At 60.5% G+C, this 22857-nt stretch overlaps 1 protein-coding gene and 1 long non-coding RNA gene across 5 annotated transcripts in view; one reads left to right on the forward strand and one right to left on the reverse strand.

The window, feature by feature from the left end:
- Positions 1–22857, forward strand: part of ADARB2 (adenosine deaminase RNA specific B2 (inactive)) — a 455387-nt gene that overhangs the window by 347917 nt on the left and 84613 nt on the right. For 3 of the 4 annotated variants that reach the window (XR_014818186.1, XR_014818185.1, XM_021065069.2), the window contains 2 exons: positions 7226–7312; positions 11518–12392. Coding sequence is in view for 2 of the 4 variants with exons in the window: in XM_021065069.2 (XP_020920728.2) it covers positions 7226–7312; positions 11518–12392 (962 nt within the window). In the remaining 2 variants the exon portion in view is untranslated. The remainder of the gene's footprint in view (positions 1–7225; positions 7313–11517; positions 12393–22857) is intronic. The other variant, XM_084980615.1, reaches the window with a different exon arrangement.
- LOC146399629 (uncharacterized) lies at positions 13611–21981 on the reverse strand. Its single transcript, XR_014818196.1, has 2 exons — positions 21879–21981; positions 13611–21730 (listed from the first exon to the last, which is right to left on the reverse strand). It is a non-coding gene; the product is annotated as an uncharacterized LOC146399629 (long non-coding RNA).

Here is a 22857-nt window from a genome sequence, read left to right on the forward strand (position 1 = left end):
GCCCTGCTCAGCCCGGTCTGCTGACTCATTGCTCATCTCCACGGAATCACCCAGAATAACGTCTGACTGGACGTCTGGGCAACTAAGGCCAGGCAAGCCGACCCATAAAACGAACCTGGTGCCCTGGATCTGTGACTGGACCCATGACGCTGTCCACTCTGACCAGGAGCTCCCGCTCCAGACGGCCCACAGTGGACCCAACACTCGACGGCAACAAGGAAGCGGCAGGTGACAGGCTGGTCTGTGAGCCTCGACCAGCGTGCCGTTCCCACCTGAGCCGGATTCCTGCAGGTCACGCGCAGCACCTGGACAGCCTGGTGGACCTGGACCTCGCGGGCGGCGGTGGCAGAGGAGACCTTCTGGAAGAGCTTAGGCCTGCTCGCCCGCAGGCCTCGGGGTCTGGAAAGGCCTCAGACGGCGTCAAGCTGAGCTCTGCGTCTTGCGTCCCTCGCTGTCATGCCTGGAGTTGAAGGAGCGAGAGCTGCAGGCCCTGCAAGGTCCCTGCGCCTCGGCGATTCCAGCCCGAGGGCAGCATCAGCACCTTCGGAGGCAGGTTTTTCTTCAAATGCACTCCCCCCAAAGTCACCTCCCATGTCAGTCCCTTGTCAGCCACCGGCGTCTCTGCTTGCTCTTCACCTCGAGCCGTCTGGTGCGAGCTGCTGAGTTGTAGGCTTTTCCTCCGCGTCCCAAAAGAGTCCGCAGTAGCTGGAATGTGGTGAGCGCGTCAAGGCCAAGGCGCCTCCTGGTTCTGGAGGCCACTCCCGGCCCCGTCACAGCACCCCCAGGAGGCGGCCCGCACTGCGCCCTGACGTCGAGGGAAGGCTTCCCGGAGGAGGACAAGGCCCCGGAGACGCTGAGCCAGGCGGAGAGGGTGGGTTCCATAAGGGAACCTCTCGTGTTTCTCAGTGAGAGCCATGCTCCCGATTCCTGAGACCCGCCGTCGTCGTTTCACGCTGTTTTTCACGTTCTCCCTGCCCGGGAGCCTCCGTGTCTTTCTTTTAGGGGTCCGTCCTTTCGTCGGACCTGAGAAATTCAGGAACTGTGGCGAGGAAGGCAGGCATGGCTTGTCCCCAACGTCCTTCGAGCCATTGAAGGATGAAGAGGGTGCCTCCCTCCCGCTCATCCCCCCAGCCGAGCACGAAGGGTCCTCCCCTGACACCCAAGAGCCCCGGTTGGTGCAGAAGTTTCCACCCCCGGGGTACAAGCGCGGAACGGAGACTGGCGTTTCCATCTTTCTCCTTCAAGCCACGCTCAGCTCCCTGCCGTCTCCTCCCTCAGTGAGTCTCAGGCCGGCCTATAACCTTCCAGTCCGCTCTGCTCTGTGAACCCAGTCCAGCCCACCGAGCTCGACACCTCGGATCCGAGCCCAAGCCCATCCGGGGCCGGGAACGGGGGCGCCTGCTGTGTGTCCAGCCGGAGGCCGTAACTGGCCCTCGTGTCCCCTCTGTCCCAAACACTGGCCGTCCGTCCCCCGGGCATGGGTGAGGCTGGGTCCCGGGTCTGGGCCTCAGACTCTCCTGGATGAGCGTTTCCTTCCCTCTCCCCTCCCCCACTCTCCCCCCTCACAATCCAGGCGTTTTCTGTCTGCTGCTCTCAGGTCCGCTGGGACCCCCAGTTCACGATCAAGGCTCCAGGCCCGGTGACCAGGACCACTCGGAGCCTTCCCACCGGCGCTTCCGCCAGGCACGGCCGTCCCTCCCTTAACACGGATAATCACAAACCCCCCCTTTCAGCAGAAGGATGCTTGGCTCTGCAGACCTCCTGGCTCCAAGGCCGTCTCTGCACCTAGCAAGTTCTAGACGTTCTTGGCTCCCGCAAGAGGCCCCCCCTCTTCCGGGGCCCGACAGGCCAGGTCTCGGCGTGGTTCCTTCTTAGCATCGGAGTGTGAAGTTATTGATTGGGTGCGGCTACTTGCACTCAGTGGAGATCCGAGTGAACTATTAGTCTGCTCAGGCTGCGATGACAAAGCACCGCCGGCAGGGCTTAAAGCACAGCGCTTGATCTCTCAGGGCGCTGGAGGCTGGACGTCCGAGGCCCAGGTGGGGGCAGGACTGGCTCGTCTCGGCTGGTGCGGGTGCCGAGTCCCCCGCGTCCGTGTCCTCTTCTCCGTCCCCGGGGATCAGGACCGGTCCCAAAGACCGTGTTTCACCTTCGTTTCCTCCGTAAAGGCCGCCGTCTCCAAATGCAGTCACCTCCTGAGGCCCTGGGGACCCGGACTCCAGGTGAACTCTGGGGAAGGACACAAGGAGCGAGGAACACACCGGCAGCTGGCTGCCCGTTCCAAGGCCCAGATCCTGGGTTTCTCCCACCGAGAGTTACCACAAGGAGCCCTCCGCCTCGTGAGAGCCAAACCTTGTGCTTCAAAGCCCAGGGCAGACCCCGAGCCATTTTTTGCGCAAACTCCCTTGTTCACGAACGGCCGCCCGCTTGAAAACGGTCCTTAAGATACATGTTCCTGAAAATCCGCGAGAAAACATCTTGGCCTTTCCTCCAAAACGTTACCCCTTCTCCTGCCTGCATGGAGGTTAATTATTTCCTTGCTTCCCAGGGTGGCCCACCTGTTCAAGCTCATTTGCGTTTGTGTTTGGCTAGAAGCTGCATCCATTAAAGACCTACCTGTGTTCCAGCAGAAGATGCTGTGGGAAGAAAGTGGGTCAGGCCCGAGGCCGGCCATCTGTCACAGTGCGTTTGGGCAAAAGGAGAATAAGAAGGGAGCGTGTGAAGAGGCTGGGTCTGTAGCCCAAAGGTACCGACTGTGCTCGGAGCCTCCAACCGCCGCCTCCTTTCTTGTTTCACAGCCGCCCCAGATGGGGCCGCGCGTGGCCCACACACACGGAAGACACAGCACAGAACGCTCTCAGTGGTTGAAATAGGGCAGGACTGAAGGCCTCCACTGATCTCGTTTTTCAAAAATAACCTAGACCATGAGCTATTTTGTGCTTTTTCAGGAGGCAGCGTCTAAGATCAAATCCTTGGGTATTTTAGCAGTCACGGTTGTTCTTCAAAGTTCCAGCAAACATGTTATTTCTCAAAGAAGAATTTTCTGGGAAACTGACATGGGCTCGTGCCCCACAGAGGTTTTTTTAATTTTCATCTTACTTGGTACAAATTGTTTCATAAATTGTTGATTAAACAAAACAGTCTGTGAGAGCACACATGGCTTTCAAAAAAGCAGGCTCCAAAAATTTATCCTGTTCATGGCTCCCAAGTCCCCGTCTCAGGAGCGCTGAGTGTCCGCGGCTCCAGGGCATGTGGCTGGGCCTGGTGCTGGCAGTCCCGACGTCACACTTCCACCCTGTGGCCCCACGCCACGCACTCTGGGTCTTTCTCCCTCTGTCTCACGGACAGCCCTCTGGCTTGATGGGAGGATGCACACGTGTGTGTCACACACCTCGTGCCCACGGAGGACATTCCGTCCTGCCGGAAAGACCCCGCGCCCCTTCCCAGCCCATCGGCACCCGCCCTGGCACAGGGCCAGCTGTCTCTCTTTTGTCTCTTGTGGGATGGTGGAGCACGTTCTCTTGATGTCTCAATTTTTTGTTCTGCACACAGTTCTAGAGATTCTTCCACCTCATGCTGCATTTTAATCTTTCCATCACTGTTACTGTGGAGAGTGTGCAGTGTATAAATTTAGGACAATTCGGCGCCTGGGCCTGCCCTCCCAGGAACCCCTTTCAGGGAAGTTCTTCAGGACTCCTTGGTTACAGGACTTCCTTCCATCACCCTGGACGGCTTGGCGATTTTTGTTGAAAATCGGTGGATGGCACGGGCGTAATTCTACTTCTGAACCTCAATCTTGTTCCGTTTATCTGTCTTCGTGCCATTACCAAGCTGCATCTGTTCTTCCTTATCGACATTCTCAACCGGTGTGCTCTCGTCCGTCTCCAGGAAAGGGCTCCCCCCCAGAAGCTTCCCCACTGCTCCGAAATGTACACCACCCCTCCAGCGTGGGCCAGGGCCACTTACTTTGCAGTTATAAGGTTTATAGCTCAAACGCCCGGGTCCACCCAGATAATCCACGAACAGCACAAGGCCGTGAGCGCCATTCACGCGATGCTGACCAGAGCCTCCCGAAAGCGGCTCCTGCCTGGGTGGCCTGGGTGCTGTCCTCGTGCAGGCCCTGCCCAGCCGAGCCCAGCCCCTCCCCACGCCCCCCTTTCCCTGGAGAAACACGCTGTCCTCCCGCAAGGCTCCCCAGCCAGAGGGAGGGTGTCCCAACTGCAGCTTCGCTCAGCGCACCCAGAATGTCCCAAGTGAGACCAACAAAAGTAGGGCCCCGTTCTCCATCAGGGCTGCAACCTCACGCGTCCAGACTTTCAGCGGTGACACAGCAAACACGAAGATCAGAGCCGGGGCACCGCGCCCGCCTGGACCAGTCGAGGGAGAGGCCGGCCTGATGGACACGGATCAAGGGAACAGCAAGTCATTCCTCTCGCTCGCTCTCTAAACAGAACGGGTCACTCCTCACCCCGTGTCTAATGGCCTGCCAAGACCCAGGCCGCCCCCTTGGGATCCTATGAGTCCCCGGTGGTGAACGCTTCTCGCTCATGAGCGATGCCCTCGAGAGATTGGTGGGCCTTTCCGGTGGGCTGACCTGGCGACAGCTCGGGTGCACAGGTCCTGCCCAGGTTGTATCCACCGGTCCCCGGAATCTGAAACCCCCACACCCGACAAGTGGTGGGGCCTAAAAGGGGCAGAGTGACCAGAAAAGCTGCAGGAGGTCCAGTAACTTTTGAATCGTCTTTATTTTTCAAATCGTCGTCAGGCGTACACAGCGTACACCTCGCCATCACCACCACTTCTAAGCACACAGTCCTGCGACACCACGTGCGTTTATCTTGTGACGCAACCACCACCATGTCCGCCCCCAAAAGGGTCTCGTTTCTCAAACTGAAACTCTGTCTTCACTCAACAGCCCTCCCCACCCCTCCCGGGCGCCTCCCCGTTAATTCTCACTCCCTCCCTGCCTCTGGGCCGGCGTCCGACTCTCCTGACCCTCTGCGGCCGGCCGGCTCGTTTAGCCTCATGTGACGGGGCCGGGGTCAGCATCCCGCCCTCTTGAGGGTGAATCGGTGGCCTGTGAGGACACGCCTCGGACGGCCGCCTCCTCCTGTGAACAGTGCTGCTGTCACCACGCGTCCCACAGGCCTCCCGCTTGACTCTCGGTTCGTCTGGGCGTCCACCCTGCGTGGACCTGCCCCCGACGTTCCCGCCAGCAGAGCGCGAGGGTTCCCGTCCCTCCCTGTCCTCCCACACGTTGTCACCTTCCAGGCCCTTTCACCGCAGCTGCTCCGAGGGTGTGGGATGACAGCTCACAGAGCCCCGTTCACATCCCCGAGGACTGGTGGGGCTGGGCGTCTTTTCTCGTGCTCATGGGCGACTGGTTGACCGCCTTTGTAGAAATGCTCATTCCATCCTTTGCCTTAAATTGGGATTTCAGATGAACGATGGATATTTTTAGTGTGTGTCTGCACAGCATGAGAGAGAGGTGTATGCACAGAAAGGTGTGCGTTGTGTATCTGAGACTGAGTTCTAAGCAAGGTGTCTTGAAGGCAAGAACATTGAGCAATCAAAAACAACCTTTAAATATTTCACGATTTGGCTGAGGTGAGCTCTGAAATGGTCTAGCGTGCTTTTGCGGGTGTCTGGCTGGTGGCCCCGCTCTATTAGAAAACTAATTTCATTTTGAGACGCTCCGGAGTCTGAATCACGGGAGCTCCCCCTCTTCGCGGAACACTACTGGGCTCCCGTAATGAAATTATAACTCGAGCAAGAGATTTCATTCTCTTGCAGTAAATTAGCTCGGCCGTGAGGTTCGGGGAGCCGGCCCCTCCCTGGCTTATTCCTGTCGGTGGGCAGAGGAGGGGGAGCGGGCCTCCGGTAGTTGAGTTATTTACTGTTCTCTGAGTGAACGTTATACGGTGCCCGTCCCTCCTGGAAACAGCAGCTGGTGACAGGCTCCGGAATGGATTTCAGTGCGAAGCCTCCCGGCCTCCGGAAAGCTGGCTGAAGAGGAAACGGGCTCAGAACTGAAAGCCAGAGAGCCCGACTCCGGCCTGGTCTGGACGCGGGGGGCTACCTGCGTGATAACCCACCGGTCAGGTCCCCACGAGACAGCACTCTGAGCGCTGGGCCGGGGCGGTCCCTCCCCACGACAGAAACAGGCGACAGGCAGCTGGGTGAGAACAGGGCCCGCAAGAAGCCTGCCCGCAGCGCAGGGGCTCTCAGGCGCCGGAAAGAGCCGGACCGGGACGGACCGCTGCCCGCAGGAGGCCGGGCAGGGCAGGGGCGGCCGCGTGACCCGCCCGGGGCCGTGGTCACCTTCCACCTGGGTGCTTCCAATGACGTCAGCGAGATGTGTGCAGACGGCAGGATGGGTGCAGCTGGTGGGCCCAGGGTCTGGGCGGAGGGGGCTCTGGCGGGGGGGAGGCGGCGCCCCTCTGCTCCGACGAGGCCCTGCGGGCGAATTTCCCGCCAGTGCAGCGGCAGAAGCTCTGAAGCAAGGAGCTTCCTTTTGATCCCTGCGTTAGTGGCTCTTTCATTTCTCCTGGTTGCCATCGACCCACAGTGCCCCAGTCTCTGCTTAAGAGGGAAGCAGCCCAGCCCGCTGGTCCCAAACCCGTTGCCGCCAGGCCTGTGTGCCCACACCGCGCTGCCGCGGGGGTGCAGGCAGAGGGGTCCCTGGGCCCCACTGCTCCCACTACTGTCCCTGTGCCCGGGGGACATCCTCCGCCTGGTCCTTCTACTTCCCTCAAACACACACAAAGTACATTTTACAGTTCTGATAGGTCCTTTAAAAAACACACACATTCAAACCCACAAAGCAGGCTCTGCACTAATGGGGGGAGTCTCGGCGCTGTTTGCAGGCTCTCCTTTGGTGGAGGAAGCGCGTTTGCTTGAGCGGTGACCTCGGCGGGCAGAGGAAAGGTGCTCGCCCTGCAGGCGGCTGTTTCAAGTTCTGAGGGACGTGGACCAAGAGGAGGGGAGATGCCAAAAATAAGAAAAGAAAGATGGAATCATAAAGTTTAAAATTGAATAGGGAGGGAATTTGATAAAATGCTGTCAGAAATTCCATAAAAGCCTGAACCGGAATGAAGTGGCTGAAACCAAAACGCCCTTCCGGCCTCCCTGGTCCAAACCCTCAGCAGCAGGCACACGGGAAAGCGCTGGGTTTTTCCGAAACGCGATGTCAGAAGTGCATTTCCTGTTCCTCTTTCCTTTGCAGACAAGGTGAGCCTGCTGTCAGCCTTCATCGCTCCCTTCAAGCACGTGAGCCCCGGGGCCGCCCACGCGGAGGACGAAGACAATCTCAGTAAGCAGGGCCCTCCCTCCCCAGAGCGAGGGGTCCCCGCCCCACCTGGGGGGACCCCACAGACTGAGACCCTCCCCCCAGAATCCCCTCCCCCCGGAATCCCCCTCAATACCCGGAATCCCGTCCCCCCCCCCACCCCCGCCGTAGGGGGCCGGCATTGGCAGTGACCTGATTGAGACCTCCAGGGATTGTAAGAAAACACAGTTCTCTGAGCCCATCCCTCCTCTCTTCCCTTTGTTTCTCCCTCCAAACCAGAAAGGGAAGAAAAGAGTAGAAACAGAAACAGAAAAACGCGTCTCCTTGGACACAGTCTGTCCAACCATTTAACAAGGAAGGAGCTGGGCGGGCGCGTGCCTGTGGCACCCAGGCTCTGCCAGGTGACTCTGGAGAGACACCAAGCTGCGGGGTGGGGACGGATAAGCTGGTCGGGGGCGGTCGGACGGGGTCCCCGCCCCCGCACGGCTGAGAGCATGGAAGTGCCCCCAGAGCAGACGCAGGCTTGCGGGTGGGAGACAGGGGTGGGCGTGTGCCCCCTCGCCCGTGACCGTCCCGGACCGCAAGACCACCTCCTGCCTCTCGCTGTTACCTGGCAGATGGTCCCCTTTCCAGCAGGGTTAAGGATGTTCTTGTGGGGGGCGGGCTGTTGCTGGTCCCCAGTGTGGGCCGGGCTTCCTGCTCTGGGGCCCAGCCTTGGAAGCTTCCCAGGACTGAGCACAGGCAGCCACGTCTTCTGCTGCCCTTCGAGTCACGGCGCTTTGCAGGCGCTGTTTCTCACCCGCTGAAGGCTGGGGCAGCCCTGCAGGGGGGTCTCTCGGCGCCGTCTTCCAAAAGCGTTGTTTTTAACTAAGGTGTGGACGTGGCTTTTTAGAGGTAGCACTGTTGCTCACTTAGACTGCAGCTGCAGGTAGGCAGAACCTGTGAGCCGAGGATGAAGGCTCCGTTTGGTCTCCCGGCAAACCAAAATTCCAGTCACCTGCTTCACTGCTGTGGCTTGGACTGAACCCCAGTGTCGCCGAGGTGTGCCTGTGTGTGTGCACACGCCTGCACACACATATAGATGCACGCGCGCACACATCTGTAAACATGTGCCCTGAGCTGACCAAAGGAGCGGACAAAGCCATTTGCAAAGCACGTGGAATAAAGACCTTGGGAAGAAAACCGCGCGCTGTTCCCCCCTTTCCTGCCTGAGCCGCCGGGACCCTGGCTGAGTCTGCTCTCCCGGTGGGAGGTCTCGCTCCCCTTCCCTTCCGACCGAGCGCACAGCAGCCCGAGGGCCGCCGCTGGCGAGGATTCGAACAGCCCGGCTGAGGGTGGGACCGCCTCTTGGACCCCAAGCTCCAGCCCCGAGCCTGGGCCGTGAGTCGGTCACCGGGAGCCTGGGCCCGGGGGTGGCGTCAGGTCAGAATCAGGTGGGCTTTGCGCGGGGGTGGTTCCGGCAAGGACCTGGAAAACCCGAAGAGCTGGAGCAGGTCGGCTGACGGGAGGCGTCCAGGCGCTTCTCCTGGTTCGGCTCCGGGCTGCGAGGCAGAGACTCAGAGTCGAGGACGACGTCTGTTTGTGCCACTGAAGATGCCGCAGGAGCTGGGAAATCTTGTTTGCTGTCAGTGGATTAGTCACCCCCTTTGTAACATGTGCTGTTTGTTAATTGAAAACCCTGCTTTCGTACAGCGTTTGAAGATAAGCCTCCAGATTAATGCACTTGTCTTACGACGTCTTAGAAGTGTCGCCAGTGCAGGGATGTCACCTGGTAGCCTGTGTGTGGCGTGTGTGATGTGTGTAGCGTGTATGGTGTGTGTGTGATGTGTTCAATGTATTGTGTAGTGTATGTAGTGTGTGTGTGTGTGTGAAGTATGTGGTGTGTGTACATGTGGGTGTGTGTAATACATGCGTGATGTGTGCCTGTGTGGTGTTATGATGTGTGTGATAGGTGCATGACATTTGTCATTTGTGTGTGGTGTGCGATGTATACAGTTGTGTGGTGTGTGTCATGCATGTGGTGTGTCTGCTGCCTGTGGGATGGGTGTACTCTGTGTGTGTGATGTGTGTGCACACGCGCGTGCACACAGGCGGGGTGGCAGGAGTGGTGTGGATCCAGCAGAGTCGTGTTCTTTGCTCAGCGCTGGGAGGGCGTTGGGTTGGGTTGGGGTTGAGGGCCCTGCCCCTCCCGTGCGGTGGCGTCAGCCTTGGGACCTCACGGCGGCCCCGCAGCCCTCGTGCCAGCCGCCCTCACTCTGTGCACCTGGAGCTTGAGCCCAGGGCAGAGCAGCGCTGGCTCAGGGGTTGGCTGGCAGCTCGGCCTGAGTGAGGACGGAGCCGGGAAGCCCCTGGAGGCGGGCAATCGGCAGGTGGTCTTCGCTGAGTCCACGGAAGTTGCAGCTTCCTCGCTCCTCCTGCCAGGAGTTCTGCTGACTCCAAAAGCCATCCTCATTGGAACCCTAGAAGGGGCCATTCGCTGGCTCGGCTTGGCCCTGCCATGCCCACCTCCGACCCAAGGCTGTGAGGCCTGGGCATACAAGGAGGAGCCAAGATGCCAACCCTGCAGGACTGCAGCATCCACGCGTGCCCAGGGTTCTGGAGGCAGGAGGGCCACATGCTCCATCTGCCCTCTCTTTCCAGGATGGTGCAGGACAGTCAGGGAGGGGCCGTCCCTGTCTGCTGCCCAGCCCAACCCGAGAGCCTCCAGAGTCAGTCCACATAGCAGCACCAGGACCACGAGGCCAGTGCCATCCTGTGCCTGCAGCGCAGCCTTCCCCTAGGGACCCCCAGACTCTCCAGCACACAGCCCCCTCCCCAAGTGGACGTAGGGTCTGCCAGCTGGTTCTCTGCACCTCCCACCTGCAGCCTGGGTGCTCATCCCAGCAGCACCAGACCAGCGGGGCAGGGCCCCTGCTCGCCGACCAAGACCGTGCAGGCCCAGAGTCGGGGTGTCTCCCCAGGACCCAGCGTCCCCAGGAGCAGAGACTGCTTCCCCCTGCATCTGTGGCAGCGCCAAGTTTGGATCCTGGCGCGCCTCCGTAACAATCCATGTTTGCCTCGCAGACCAGAGGGAGAAGCGGGGGACATTCCCACTATTTTCAAAAGTCACCCCTGGTGACCCGGGCCGGCTCCTCTTGCGTTGGCAAGGCTGTGACAGAGAGACTCAGCATCCTCGTCCCCACAGAGCCAAGTCTGAAACGGACAAGAAAACCACCGCGCTTCTGGAAAATCGCCTTTCCAGCCACAGCCAGGGTTCCTGGTGCCCCCGCATCTCCGCCCATTAACCCTCAGCGTGACCAGGGCAGCTGCTTTACCGCGGGCCCTCGGCCTCCTCCCCAGAAACCGGTGCCGAGACCCAGTGCACAGAGGGTCTTAGGAACACGTGAGCTGCAGGAGTGAAGAAGGTGTGACTGGGCACCCACTCGCCCTGCGCCCCGAGTTTCTCGGAGAAGCTGCGCATCCGGGCAGTGGGGACCCACGGCTGAGATCCTCTAAATGGCGCAGGCTGAGGGAGAAGGTGCTCCGAGAGGCCCAGAAGGTTCCGTCAGCATCACGTCCATCCGTCACACGTCCGCAAATGACAGACAATGGGGCTAAATTCGCTTTGTGTCACGTCGTCAGAAGACTCGAAACCGCACAGATTGCAGAGGAGACGCCCCCTGACCCGTGTCCACCTGCCCCCGGGGAGGGCGGGGTGCTGGCTCTGCCTCCCGTGGGCGGAGGACGTGCTCGGTGTCGCAGGAGCTTGTGGGTGGCGCCGTCTGTGTGTTCCCGCTTTCACCCCCTGCTGCTGCCGGTGTCTTCTGTGTGCTGCCACACAAGCGGCTTTTAGCCCGTGCTGTTACCCTGCTGACATCCCCACGCCCGCGTGTGCAGCCAGTTCCCTGAGTGCAGGGCCGCCCAGCACCCCCGGCCCAGCACCCCCGGCCCTGCCCTTGGCACCGCGCACAGCTGGGGGGAGAGAGCCGCGGGTCTGTCATCTGGGTGCCCCCGGGGCCACCGGGAAGGGACACACCCTCGCCCAGTGCACCCCACGCCCAGTCGGTTCAGTCTGGGCGCTGCTGCAGAGGGCGAGACCCTCCTCGGGTGGGTGGGCCTGAGGACCAGGGAGCTGCTTCTGTGGTCCCGTGGCCCTCCAGGGCCTGGCACAGGGGCAGCCAGCGTGCGCAGAAGCCTGTGGTCAGCGCTCGGCCCAAGCCGCAGGTCACACTGTCTGTTCTCACCTCCAGGTACCAGCAGCGCAGACGTGAAGGAAAACCGCAACGTCAGCAACCTGGAGGCCAGGCCGCTGCCTGCGGGCGACCGGGCCAGGGGCGGCGGCACCGGCCTGAAGCGGAAGAGGCCCCTGGAGGAGGGCGCCGGCGGCCGCCTCTGCCAGCTGCAGCTCGTGCTGAGGAAGCTGTCGTGGTCCGTGGCGCCCAAGAACGCGCTGGTGCAGCTGCACGAGCTGCGGCCAGGCCTGCAGTACCGCACGGTGTCCCAGACCGGCCCGGTGCATGCGCCCGTCTTTGCCGTGGCCGTGGACGTGAACGGGCTCACCTTCGAGGGCACCGGGCCCACCAAGAAGAAGGCCAAGATGCGGGCGGCCGAGCTGGCCCTCCGGTCCTTCGTGCAGTTCCCCAACGCCTGCCAGGCCCACCTGGCCCTGGGTGGCAGCGGCGGCCCGGCCCCCGACTTCACCTCCGACCAGGCCGACTTCCCCGACACGCTGTTCCAGCAGTTCGAGCCGGGGGCGCCCAGCGAAGGCTTCCCAGGCCGCTGCCCCGCCGGCCCCGAGCGCCTGTCCGCGGCCTGCCGGCGGGGACGGCTGCTGTGCGGGGCGCTGGACCTGGTGGGCCCAGCGGCCGCGGGCGACAGGAACCCAGTGGTGCTGCTGAACGAGCTTCGCTCGGGGCTGCGCTACGTGTGCCTCTCGGAGCCCGAGAAGCAGCGTCCCAAGAGCTTCGTCATGGCCGTGAGCGTGGATGGGAGGACGTTCGAAGGCTCGGGACGGAGCAAGAAGCTGGCCAAGGGCCAGGCCGCGCAGGCCGCCCTCCAGGCCCTCTTCGACATCCGGCTGCCCGGCCAGGTCCCCAGCAGGAGTAGAAGCCACCTCTTGCCCCAGGTGAGGACGCTCAGGGTGCGGGGAGCCGGGCGGAGGGGAGCGCGGGCCCCTGAGGCTGCGCCCAGACCCGCCCAGGCTTGAGAACGAAAGGGTGGTGCCGACCGAGCAGAGGTGACCGGGAGCCAGGGATGGGATTCCCGTGGTGACGGGGACGCTGGCGGCACAGGGACAGGGCGGGCGGGGGCAGAGAGTTCTGCGTGGCCGGGACAGGGAGCCTGTGCTGGAAGCACGTGTCAGGTGGTGGTTTGGGCTGAGTTTCTGGCTGGGGAGGCTGGAGGGAGCCCGGGAACTGACCGTCGTTCACGTTGGTGGTTCTGGCCGCGCGGCTGCTGCTGAGCAAGGGCCAGGCAGAGGCCTCAGGAAGGAGAGCCAGGCTGGGCCCCGCCTCACAGCTGCTCCTGGCCCCCGCCCCGCACAGTCACGCGCTCGCTCACTTCTCGAGGCGCCGCCGCCCTCCCTTGGGAAGTACCTGTGCGCTTGCATCGGAAGCGTTCTTACACCACTTTGCAGCCGGTCCTTCCTCTCTCGTAGCTGCTTATTCATGCAAATCGTCTTTGTTGTGAGAATCACTGGAGGGCAGCGCCAATGGATTAGATGCAGGAGCTCTAGTCACTTTTGCACCAGTGGAGGAGGCACACCTGGAGCCCAGTGCGGGGTCTGTAGTCAGAACAGGCACTTGTGAGTTATCGCTCAGATCACAGCATCTTTGCCTCACAGCCCCGCGAGCAGCATCTGCTGTTGGCCTCAGGAGGTCACATACCCACCAGAGAAACTAGGGTGCCATCCAGGCTCGGGCACCTTGAGGGGTTCTGGACAGCAAACCAAACAGATGCGCTCAGACAGAACCCTTCCGTCAAGTCACAACTGGGAGCAAGCATCCATCCGTCGACCCATTATCCACCTGTCCATCAGTCATCCGTCCGTCCATCTGTCCATCCTCTTGTCCATCCATCCATCTGTGCATTATCCGTCCCTCATCCATCCACCCACCCATCCATCCACCCACCCATCCATCTGTCCATCTATCTGTCCATCATCCAGCCAGCCATCTGTCCAACAAATGTTCGTCTGACTCTGGCGAGTACAGCGCACGCATGGGCATGGTGGCCGTCGGTCTGCTCCCCACAGCTCAGCTGCGTGAGGGACAGAGACCATCGAACAGGGAACCCCAAGAGGAGGCAGACGTTTCTTCCTCTACCTCTGCCCCCAATTTCTTCATTTATTTTTGAATATTTACTGAACATTCTAGGAGCAGGTTGGAGGGATTTAGCCCATAATCTCCATGTGTCTTGCCTTTCGACCTACCCTCCAATAATGCACAATCAAGGTAAAAATGGGTTTTTGCAAAGAAAGCCCGGCGTTGACAGGAGCCCTGGCCAGAAATGCTGCAGCCCCACTTCCCTTCCTGCCGCCTCCACGTCCTCTCGTCCTCTCCTCTTCCCGCCCTCACGGTGTCTCTACCCACCGAATGTAGCTCAAAGCTGCCACCAGCTCCCTTGCCACCCCCGCAAGGCTGCCCAGCGCCTGCATCCCCCACCGCCCTCTCCAGAAGGTCCCCTCCGCATGGGCTGTGGGCACCCCCTCCTCTTCTGCCCGACACCGTTTAGTGGGCCGCGGGCCTCCTCCGCCCCCCCGTGCCGCCAGCCCGGGTGAGAGTTGAAGGATGTCGGTGAGTCCAGGCCGTGATGGCTTTTCCTTTCATGCTGTCAGCCCGAGTTCTCACGGTGCAGGAACCAGGCGGCACCACTGCTTTGTAACAGTCATTTGACCCCCGAATGCAGCACATCAGTTAAAGCCGCAGCCACTAAATTAGTTTTCTCTGACAGCCCGCTAACACCCCGCGTGGATGATGGAGGGCGTGGAGCAGCGGGAGGGCTGCAGACCATGCATCACCCCCGGCACATCACACATCACACAAGGGCCGTCCTGAAGGCTCCCTCCCCGCCCCAGCTTCTGCCCTGGGCTGGGTGGGGCCGGGTGGGTAGGGGCGCAGACCAGGCACCGCCACGGCTTTATTAAATTCAAGTCCTACCTTGGACTGGATTCAGGGACTGAGCTTAAAAAAAAAAAATATCCAGGGATCCCTGTACATGCTGCCTGCTTTCCTCCCCGGCCCAGCGCTGACTCCACCGCATGCTTCCCGCTCATGCAGGTCCTGGTCCCCGAGACACCACCTTTGTCATCTAACGCGGTCCTTAGCACCTGTGCCGGGAGACACGCCAGGCGCCGCCAGCCCTGGCAGGGCCCCCAGAGCCGCCGTCCAACCTCCCAGAAAGGGCAGGTCCCCACCGTGGAGCCGAGGGCCCTTCCTGGGGCCACCGCGAAGGTGGCAGCAGCATCCCCTCCTGGCACAACAGAGCTTCTGGAAGCTCAGTGTCTAAGGGTCCCTGTCCAAAGTCCGAGTTCTGCCCCACAGGGTGTGGGGCAGGCCTGGGTCCAGGCCCCATCACGGCAGGAGAGAAGAACAGCTGGCATCTCTGGGCAGCACTTTGAACCAAAATCTGAGTCTCGTACAGATGACTCATCAGAACCACCTGAGAAGCTCCCTCTTAAAGCGGCAGAAAAATCAGTGAAAACATGCAAATGTGGTGGTCGGGCGGGAGAGAGTTTAAAACGCAGCTCTGGGCCGGGCTGCGAGGATCCTTGAGCCTGACAGGATCCTTGAGCCGAGTCCCATGCAGGTGCGTCAGAGGCCCCAGGTTATTCAGCCCCCGCTCAGAGCAGATCACGGCGGGGTGGTGGTGGGGGAACGCTCACCCTGTCGTTGGGACAACTGAGCGAGCTCTGCCTCAGGTAAGACCTGCAGGACCGCACCTCCGGGGACCACTGCCCTTGGTCCCCGATCTCACCACCACAGCCACGTGCCGCTCTCCGGCGGTAAAGACGGAGTAGCTTAGACTGGTCTCAGCCTCGATTCGGAAAGAGCAAGTCCTGAAGAATAACATTTTCAATAAAGGTTAAAATCGCAGGCCTCGGAGTTCTCATCGTGGCTCAGCAGAAACGAATCTGACTAGGATGCGTGAGACGCAGGTTCGATCCCTGGCCTCGCTCAGGGGGTTAAGGTTCCGGCATTGCCGTGAGCCGTGGTGTGGGTCACCACGGCAGCTCAGATCTGGCGTTGCTGTGGCTCTGGCGTAGGCCGGCAGCTACAGCTCTGATTCGACCCCTAGCCTGGGAACCTCCACATGCAGCAGGTGCGGCCCTAAAATGACACACACGCGAAAAGACCTCGATTTCTGTGGTATCTGATTTCCAGCTTCTCCTCGACCCAGGGGTCTTCTCAGAAGCAGGCCGTTTGTTCCTTGGGCTTCATGAGATCTGACTTCAGGCCTCTTAGCCAGAAGGACTGTGACTTGATTAGATGCTCACGACGCGGTGCAGCCCTGAGTGGCGGGCGCTCCGCAGACGCCGGCTGCTGAGGAGACTGCGGAGCCGGGGTCGGGGGTGAATCCTCGGCTTCCTCTGGGTTAATGAGAAACTTTGAAGCAACCAGGAGACCAGTCAGAATATAAATGCTCACGACCTGGGACACCATCGTTTAAAAAAGGGTCAAGTCACCAAATCTGCATCTCCTGCTCTTCACTCCCCACCCCAGCGTGAAAAGAACCGAATTCCCATCGGCGTTAAATTCAGCCGGAAAGGCTGCGTGGACACAGGGGAGCCTCCGCGTGTGACGGAGCAGCAAGTGGGTGGCCTTGCGGTGGCGCAGGAAGGGCGCGCGGTGCCGCGCGGCGTGCTCGTCTGAGAGCCGCGGGTTTGTGGTCTGGTCCGTTTCTCTCTGGCCCTGGGGATGCTCCCGTCTGTGCACGTGTTCGCTGTTCGTTTCCTGTCAGGCAGCAGCGGTACTAGAGTGGCGAAGCTTTAGTCAAAGCGATGAGAACGTGTTCTCCCCGGGAGTGGAGCAGGCCGCTCGAAGGCGCTTTGCTGCCTTCGCGGGGGCCTCTGAGGAGCAGACGCCCCAGGCCCATCGGGCTGCCAGTCCGGGGCCCAGCGCCCTTGGCCTGCGCGTTCTCTGTCCCCCGGCCCGGCCGTCTGCGCGCCGCCGGGAGCAGAGAACCACGGGAACGGGGGACGTGGGGGGCGTGAGCGACGCTTTTAGAGTTTCAGCATCTCGCAGCAAATCAAATCTGGATCCGGTTCGTGGACTCTGCCCCCAGAACCAGCTGCAGAATCGGTCGTTCTCAGCAGCTGCCCCACGAATGACCGCCCTGTCCTTCCTGAGACAGACCCCCGCTCACCTGTCTCCCTCAGTGGAGGCGGCACCTGCACGGCTGTACCTTGGGACTGGTCAGCGGGAGGGGTCCTCAGACTTGACCTGGGCTTAAATCACAACCGCAGGGTGTGGACATCGCACCTGCTCGGCCTTGAGATGCTCTCACGCTGCCGCGATGTTTGACGGAGGACACCCGAGAGCAGCGGCCCAGCCAGCTCTGCGCTGGCACGCGTCCCGCCCGGCCACTCCCGAACAACCTCAGGAGGACACCTGCAGCTTCACGGGGCCTGCAGGGAGAAAGGGACCTTTCTCGGTCCAGCTACTCCCTCGAAAGGGGCTGGTTTCTTTCAGCGAGACCTCCCTCGTGGCTGCTTTCCAACCGTCTCCCTGGGGTGGGGGGTGGGGGACTAAAGCAGCCCCCCCCCCTCATCCAGGGACCCGAGGGTACAGCCAGCCTCCACCTAGAACAGCGGTTCTAGCCACAAAGACCGAGCCGAAGGCCCGAGCCTCTGCGGAGAGACACACCTGGCCTCTGGGACACCCCTGAGCCCCGCGGGACAGCACCTGCTCCCCCATTCCCCCCCTCCACCTGGACGCACACCCGCCGCTTCTCCCCAAAGCCCCGGCCTCACGAATGCTGCTCTCCAGGACTTGGTCTTTCCGAATCGAGGCTCCTCCATCCTCACCACCGGACAGCAGCGTGTGGCCTTGGCGGTGAGCCTGGGGGCCCAGGGCAGTGGTCCCTGGAGGCGCGGTCCTGCAGGTCCTACCGGACGGAGGCCGAGCTCACTCCGGGGTCCGGGGGGCGCGGTGAGTGTCTGGGAGGAAGTGGCGATTTCCACGGCCTCGGCCCCGGCGGAGAGGACGCCCATCAGGCGGAGATGCTCGGCTCCACCGCCACCACACCCGTGGTTGAAATTTCGCAGTGCGGGATTCTCCTAAGAGCACACCTCTGTCCTGGTCCACGCAGGCCGTTGGCCGCCTTCCTCGGCCCGGGCTGAGGGAGCACCGCTGGTTTCGCACAGTCCGAGGCTGGAAGTCCGGGCGCCGGCAGGTTCCCCGTCGGGTGGGGGCTCCTCCTGCTTCCACACGGCCTGTCCTCGCTGTGTCCTCCCCTGGAGGCGGGGCGGGGGCTCGCTGGGGCCTCTTTTAAAAGGACACTGCCCCCCCCATGGGGACCCCAGCTCATGACCTCATCCCCTCCCACAGGCCCCACCTCCTGCCACTGTCGTCTGGGGCTGAGGATCCCACACAGGAATTTCGAGGTGACTCTTTCGGTCCAGAGCAATCTCTCCATCACCAGCTTTCACCAGAAAGGAGCACAAGGGGTGTTTGTGTGCTGCCTTTAAGTGGGAACAAATCAGCTTTAAATAACCCGGCTGCCCCCCTCCGGCCTCTCTAGTCCCTGACCTGCCCCTGGCCGCCCCCCAGGAGCCAGCAGCGGGAAGCTGACGTGACGTGAGACCGTCTCTTCAGTGGGACCCTCCTCCCTCCCTTTCCTGCAGCCTGGAGTCAGAAGGCGGGGTGGGGGGGGTCGTTCCCCCCAGGGCACAGCGGAAACGAACCCGACTAGGAACCGTGAGGTTGAGGGGTTGAGGGTTCGACCCCTGGCCTCACTCAGAGGGTTAAGGATCTGGTGTTGCCGTGAGCTCTGGTGTAGGTTGCAGACGCGGCTCGATCCCGTGTTGCTGTGGCTGTGGTGCAGGCCGGCAGCTGCAGCTCTGATTCCCTGGCCTGGGAACCTCCACGTGCCTCGGGAGCAGCCCTAAAAAGACAAAAAAAGAAAGAGAAAGACAGCGGAGAGGAACGAAGCTGGCGGATGAAGCAGCAATCTGCTCGGTCAGTAAACAGAATCCCTCACATGGTCTCCGGCCCAGTTCCGACGTCCTTGGAGCCGGCCAGGTACCACGAGGGAAGAACGCATGGCGAGCAGGGCCAGCTTGGAGGCACACGTTTGTGTTTCGGTCCTGGGCGTGCGGGCGACCACTCACGTGAGAGGGTGAGCCTGCCTTTCTGTGAGGTGGGATGCTGATAAGGGGCAGCTAGGTGTAAACGAGGCACCTTGGCACAGGGTGAGCCTTCAGGACAGGTTAGGTGTTGACCATGTTCGCGAGTCAGCGGTAGAAACAGGGCACAGAGGACCAGGCACAGAGGACGCGTGGCATCCTTGGCAAATTCCACATTCCTGCTGGCTGAGGCCCGGCCGTTCCGGCTAAATCCCGGCCAAAACCAGGCTGAAAGATGCCTGAAGCATCACTTTGATCAAGGAGCCTGGGACGCGAATGCCCAGAGGAGCAGTTAGAGGGCAAAAGTGTCGCAGGAAATAATTGATGGCGGGAGAGTGACATTCAGCCCGGGGAGATGGTGCTGCAAGACAGGCGAGCTTCTGGTGGATGCTAATTGGATTCTCGACCAATTTGGTCCTCGGCCTGTTTGGGACCACAGCACGCGTGAAGGTCAACAGCCACACACGCGACCCGCTCCCTTCCTCCCTGGCCTGAGAGCAACACGCCCGCGTCCTCAGGAAACTGTCCTGGCGCCGGCAGCTCCGCAACTGGCAACTGATGCCAAAAGCGGATTGTGCCAAACCTTTGTGTGTTGGGCACGTGCGCTCGGGGAGGTGGGGGCTGGCACAGATGGACCAGGGCAAGCCGTGCGGATGGAAATTGCTCGACTTTAATGTGAGGGACGCTCTCTTGCTTAATACCACCTGGGGAATTCTCAGTTTGGCACAAATGCGCCCCACCCTAGACTGGTGGTGGTTTTGCTTTGTTTGGTGGTGTTTGTCTGTTTTTCATCCTGTTTGTAATCAAAACAGAGGGAGGCAAGCAGGAAAGTGAGTGGAAATACCGTTCGGGGCTGAATGCATCTTCACAAACTGTGAAATGATGGACAGAGGCTCTGACTGGCTCCCCGAGGCTCGTGACCCCCCGATGTGTCTTCTGCCTGCTCTCCTGACCCAGGTCGGCAGACAGTGCCGTCCTGACGGGGGCGGGTCCGCTCTGCTGCGGAGCCGACCTGGTCCACTTTCTCCAGGGCCGCAGGGCTTGCTCTGGAGAGAGGCTGTGGGGCGGGCGTGCGTCCCGCAGCCCCGCGGGGCCGGGGCAGGAGACACACTGCAGGCAGGAGAGCCAGGAGCCATCCGGCCAAGAGTTGGAGAGGATCTCAGGAAAGAAAGGAGCTTCGCGTCCGGAGTATGGGAGCACAGAGCCTGCCGGGGATGGGACGTGAGGCAGGACTGACCTGGATGGAGAGCCCCCCCCACACCCGCCATTCGCGGGACCGACTGTCTGGAGAGTGGGCAGGCCGGTGGCCGTGCCTTCCTCTGGCCTGGAAAGGCCTTCGCCCGCCTCTCCATCCACCTGGGAACGCGGGGAGCCGTGCCAGAAGACGCTGCTCGGGGTGGGCTGTCTAAATGGGAGAGTCGTGCAATGTAAAAGCGCTTCATCCTTCTACACAAGGCCTCGGAGGACCGGTTGCGCCTGATTTTCTTGTCCCCGTGTTTTCCCTATGGCCAGGGCTTTGGGGGCGAGGGAAGGTGGAAGAGGGAATGGCTAAAACTGCACGTCATTCGCCAGAGATCTGAAGAACAGAAATGGAAGTGGGGAAATCGCGGCAAAACACGGAGTTTCGCTGCAATGCAGTTATTAGGGTCCAGAAGCAGTGAACTGGGAACGGCCCACCGAAACTGTGCAGCCCAAGGCGCGCACCTTCTGGTTGAATCAATTTAAATACGTGAGGCTGAGCCTCTGAAGGAGTGTTGGATTAAGTACTTATTAGGTGGCGAGAGGAAGGAAAGGTCGGTCATGTTTTAATGCGCTTCCTGCGTCTGATGAAATGCCCGTGGGGTGGGCGCCATCGTCTCCTCCATGTGGCTTGTTTCAGTGAGTTCTGTCCTTTAAAATAGACGCTTGGAGTTCCCTTTGTGGCTCAGGGGGTTAAGAACCCGATGTTGTTTCTGCGGGGATGGGGGTTTGATCTCCGGCCTGGCTCAGTGGGTTCAGGATCCGGCTTCTCTGGCTATGGTGGAGGCCAGCAGCTGCAGCTCTGATTTGACCCTCGACCCTGGAACTTCCATATGTTGCAGGGGTGGCCCTGAAAAGGACAAAAAAAAAATAGATGCTTGTGTTCAGGACATGATGACACATGCCAGTGATTCTAATTCACTTGCCAGGTGTCACAGTAGGATTAAATGATAGTGATGCCCAATAATAATAATGCCAAGACAGAGCAAACGTCAGCCCCGGCCAGTGATGCTATCCGTGGTTTCACAGCGCATGTGATTGCCCTGAGGGCTGGACAGGCTATTTCCTGGGAGGCACCTCCACGGTTGCCCCTCTGAGAATGGGACACCCCCCTTTTGCAGCCTGGCCGTTATCCTGCGAGGCTCTGCCTCAGGCCCTTCGCGTCTCCTGGTATTTGAAGATGGGAATTAAAACCCATGACATGGGTGTCGCGAAAGGTCTGGATGATGCGGTGATGGACAAAAGGATGGGTGTCGGATTCCACTCTTAACCCCCCCACCCCGACGTCCACGATGACGTCAGGGAGGCTGGGGCCTAAACGCCTGCCCACGTGCACACAGGTTCGAGGGCATCCCCTAGCTGGCCAGATGCAGAGACCGCCCCCCCCGCACCCTCCCCCCACCTACAGGTCCGCTCTCGCTCTCTCCCAGTGATGAACTGACGTGGTCGGTCGATGCTGGGTTGTACATAAAACTCACAGCACAGAGCTTTAAGTCAGGGGTCAGCGTCGTGGAAGTCATTCCAAAGGCACCCCGTTCTGTCGTCTCCCGCCTCCTGGCTGCTGGGGCCTTGAGCGGCTCTCCGCTGTCAGGCTACTGCTCTGCTTCCGTGGGGCGTGGGGAGGGGGCTGCTGCTCGGTAAAGGCCACCACCCCTGAGAACCGCTGATGAAGACCAGAAGTAATGAGCTGAAACTTCCCGAAAGAAAGTCTCCCCAGCGCTGAGGACAATAATAAAACTCCACCTGACGTGGGGAGCCCTCCGTGGACTGAGAAAGTGTAATTTTTTCTGCGGAGAACTTCTGTGGTCTTCCGGGGGCGAGCAGGCTGCAGGAAATGTCCTTTCCACGAGGAACACCTCGTAATTCATGAGCAGCTGCACCTAAATGGAGTTGCAAAGGTCATTCCTATTTTATAACAAGAAGAAACGTCCAAGGACCCGCCAAGCCCTTCACTTTCCTCCCGCAGCCCCGCGGTGCCCACACATCATAGCACAGACCCGTCCGCCTTTCCGCAGCACCGAGAGTCACCTCATAAATATGGGGGGTTCCCGCCAAGTGTCAGGAATCGGAAGGGATACACTCATGTCCTTTAGATGCTCAGAGCATTAAATAGGCACCAAGCTTTTCAGACCTGAAGCAACAAGATGAAGATGATAAAATTCATTGAGAAAGTCACAGCAAGCAGGAGAGACAGGCATGACGAGAAGCACACAATTAGGAGGTAATTTGCCGCCCTCCCTGCGGCCGGGCCGACTACGGAAGGGTGGCACATACTGCGTCAAGACCCCCGCTGGACCCCCAGTGCGTCCTCGTCCTCGGGAAGCGAAGCACAGCTGGAGATGAACGGCTCCTGAATTTCTGCATCCACACACGGAGCGCCGGCACGTTGGTGCCCCCAAAACGCGGAACACTTGGAAATCACTGGATTTTTCAACCAAATTGTTTTTGAATACGAGCTAATTGTGTTTACGTTTGTCATGAAGATACATGGAAACACACCATGAGCAGTCATCAACCACGGCAGCCAAGCGCGAGGGCCGGCCGAGCGCCCTCCGCATCCGCATTCCCGGCTCGCAGCCCCCGCGCTGACGCGCCCGTGGTGCTCGTGGATGAGCCCGGCCCCGAGCTGGTTGCAGAAACAGATGATCCGGATGTGCAGACTTTGCTTTGATGACTTTTGAAATCCAGGAAAAATGACAGCTTTTCCTGTGCAAGCAGGAACGTATTTATTCCTAAGACCTATCGAAACGTTTCTTAAGGTTTAGAAAACGCATGAATAATCATCAGAGTTTGTCCACAGCCCCACCAATGGCTTCTGCCAACAGCAGACCTCCTGGCAAAGACACGGGTTTCCACGTACCCAGCCATCCATCATTTTACAAATACTCAGTGAGCAGAACTCCGCCCAGGCAGTGTGCCAGGTGCTGGGAGCACACAGAAGCCGCGAGGCAAAGCCCTTTGCCCTTGAGAGGTGCTCATAGCTGGTCAATGGCCCAAGGACCCCTGC

The sequence above is a fragment of the Sus scrofa genome, chromosome 10, assembly GCF_054392235.1.
Source record: "Sus scrofa isolate SSC_HxYL_T2T_F1_AM1 chromosome 10, Sscrofa_HxYL_maternal_Yorkshire_Landrace_v2.0, whole genome shotgun sequence".
In the NCBI taxonomy this organism is placed as follows: Eukaryota; Metazoa; Chordata; class Mammalia; order Artiodactyla; family Suidae; genus Sus; species Sus scrofa.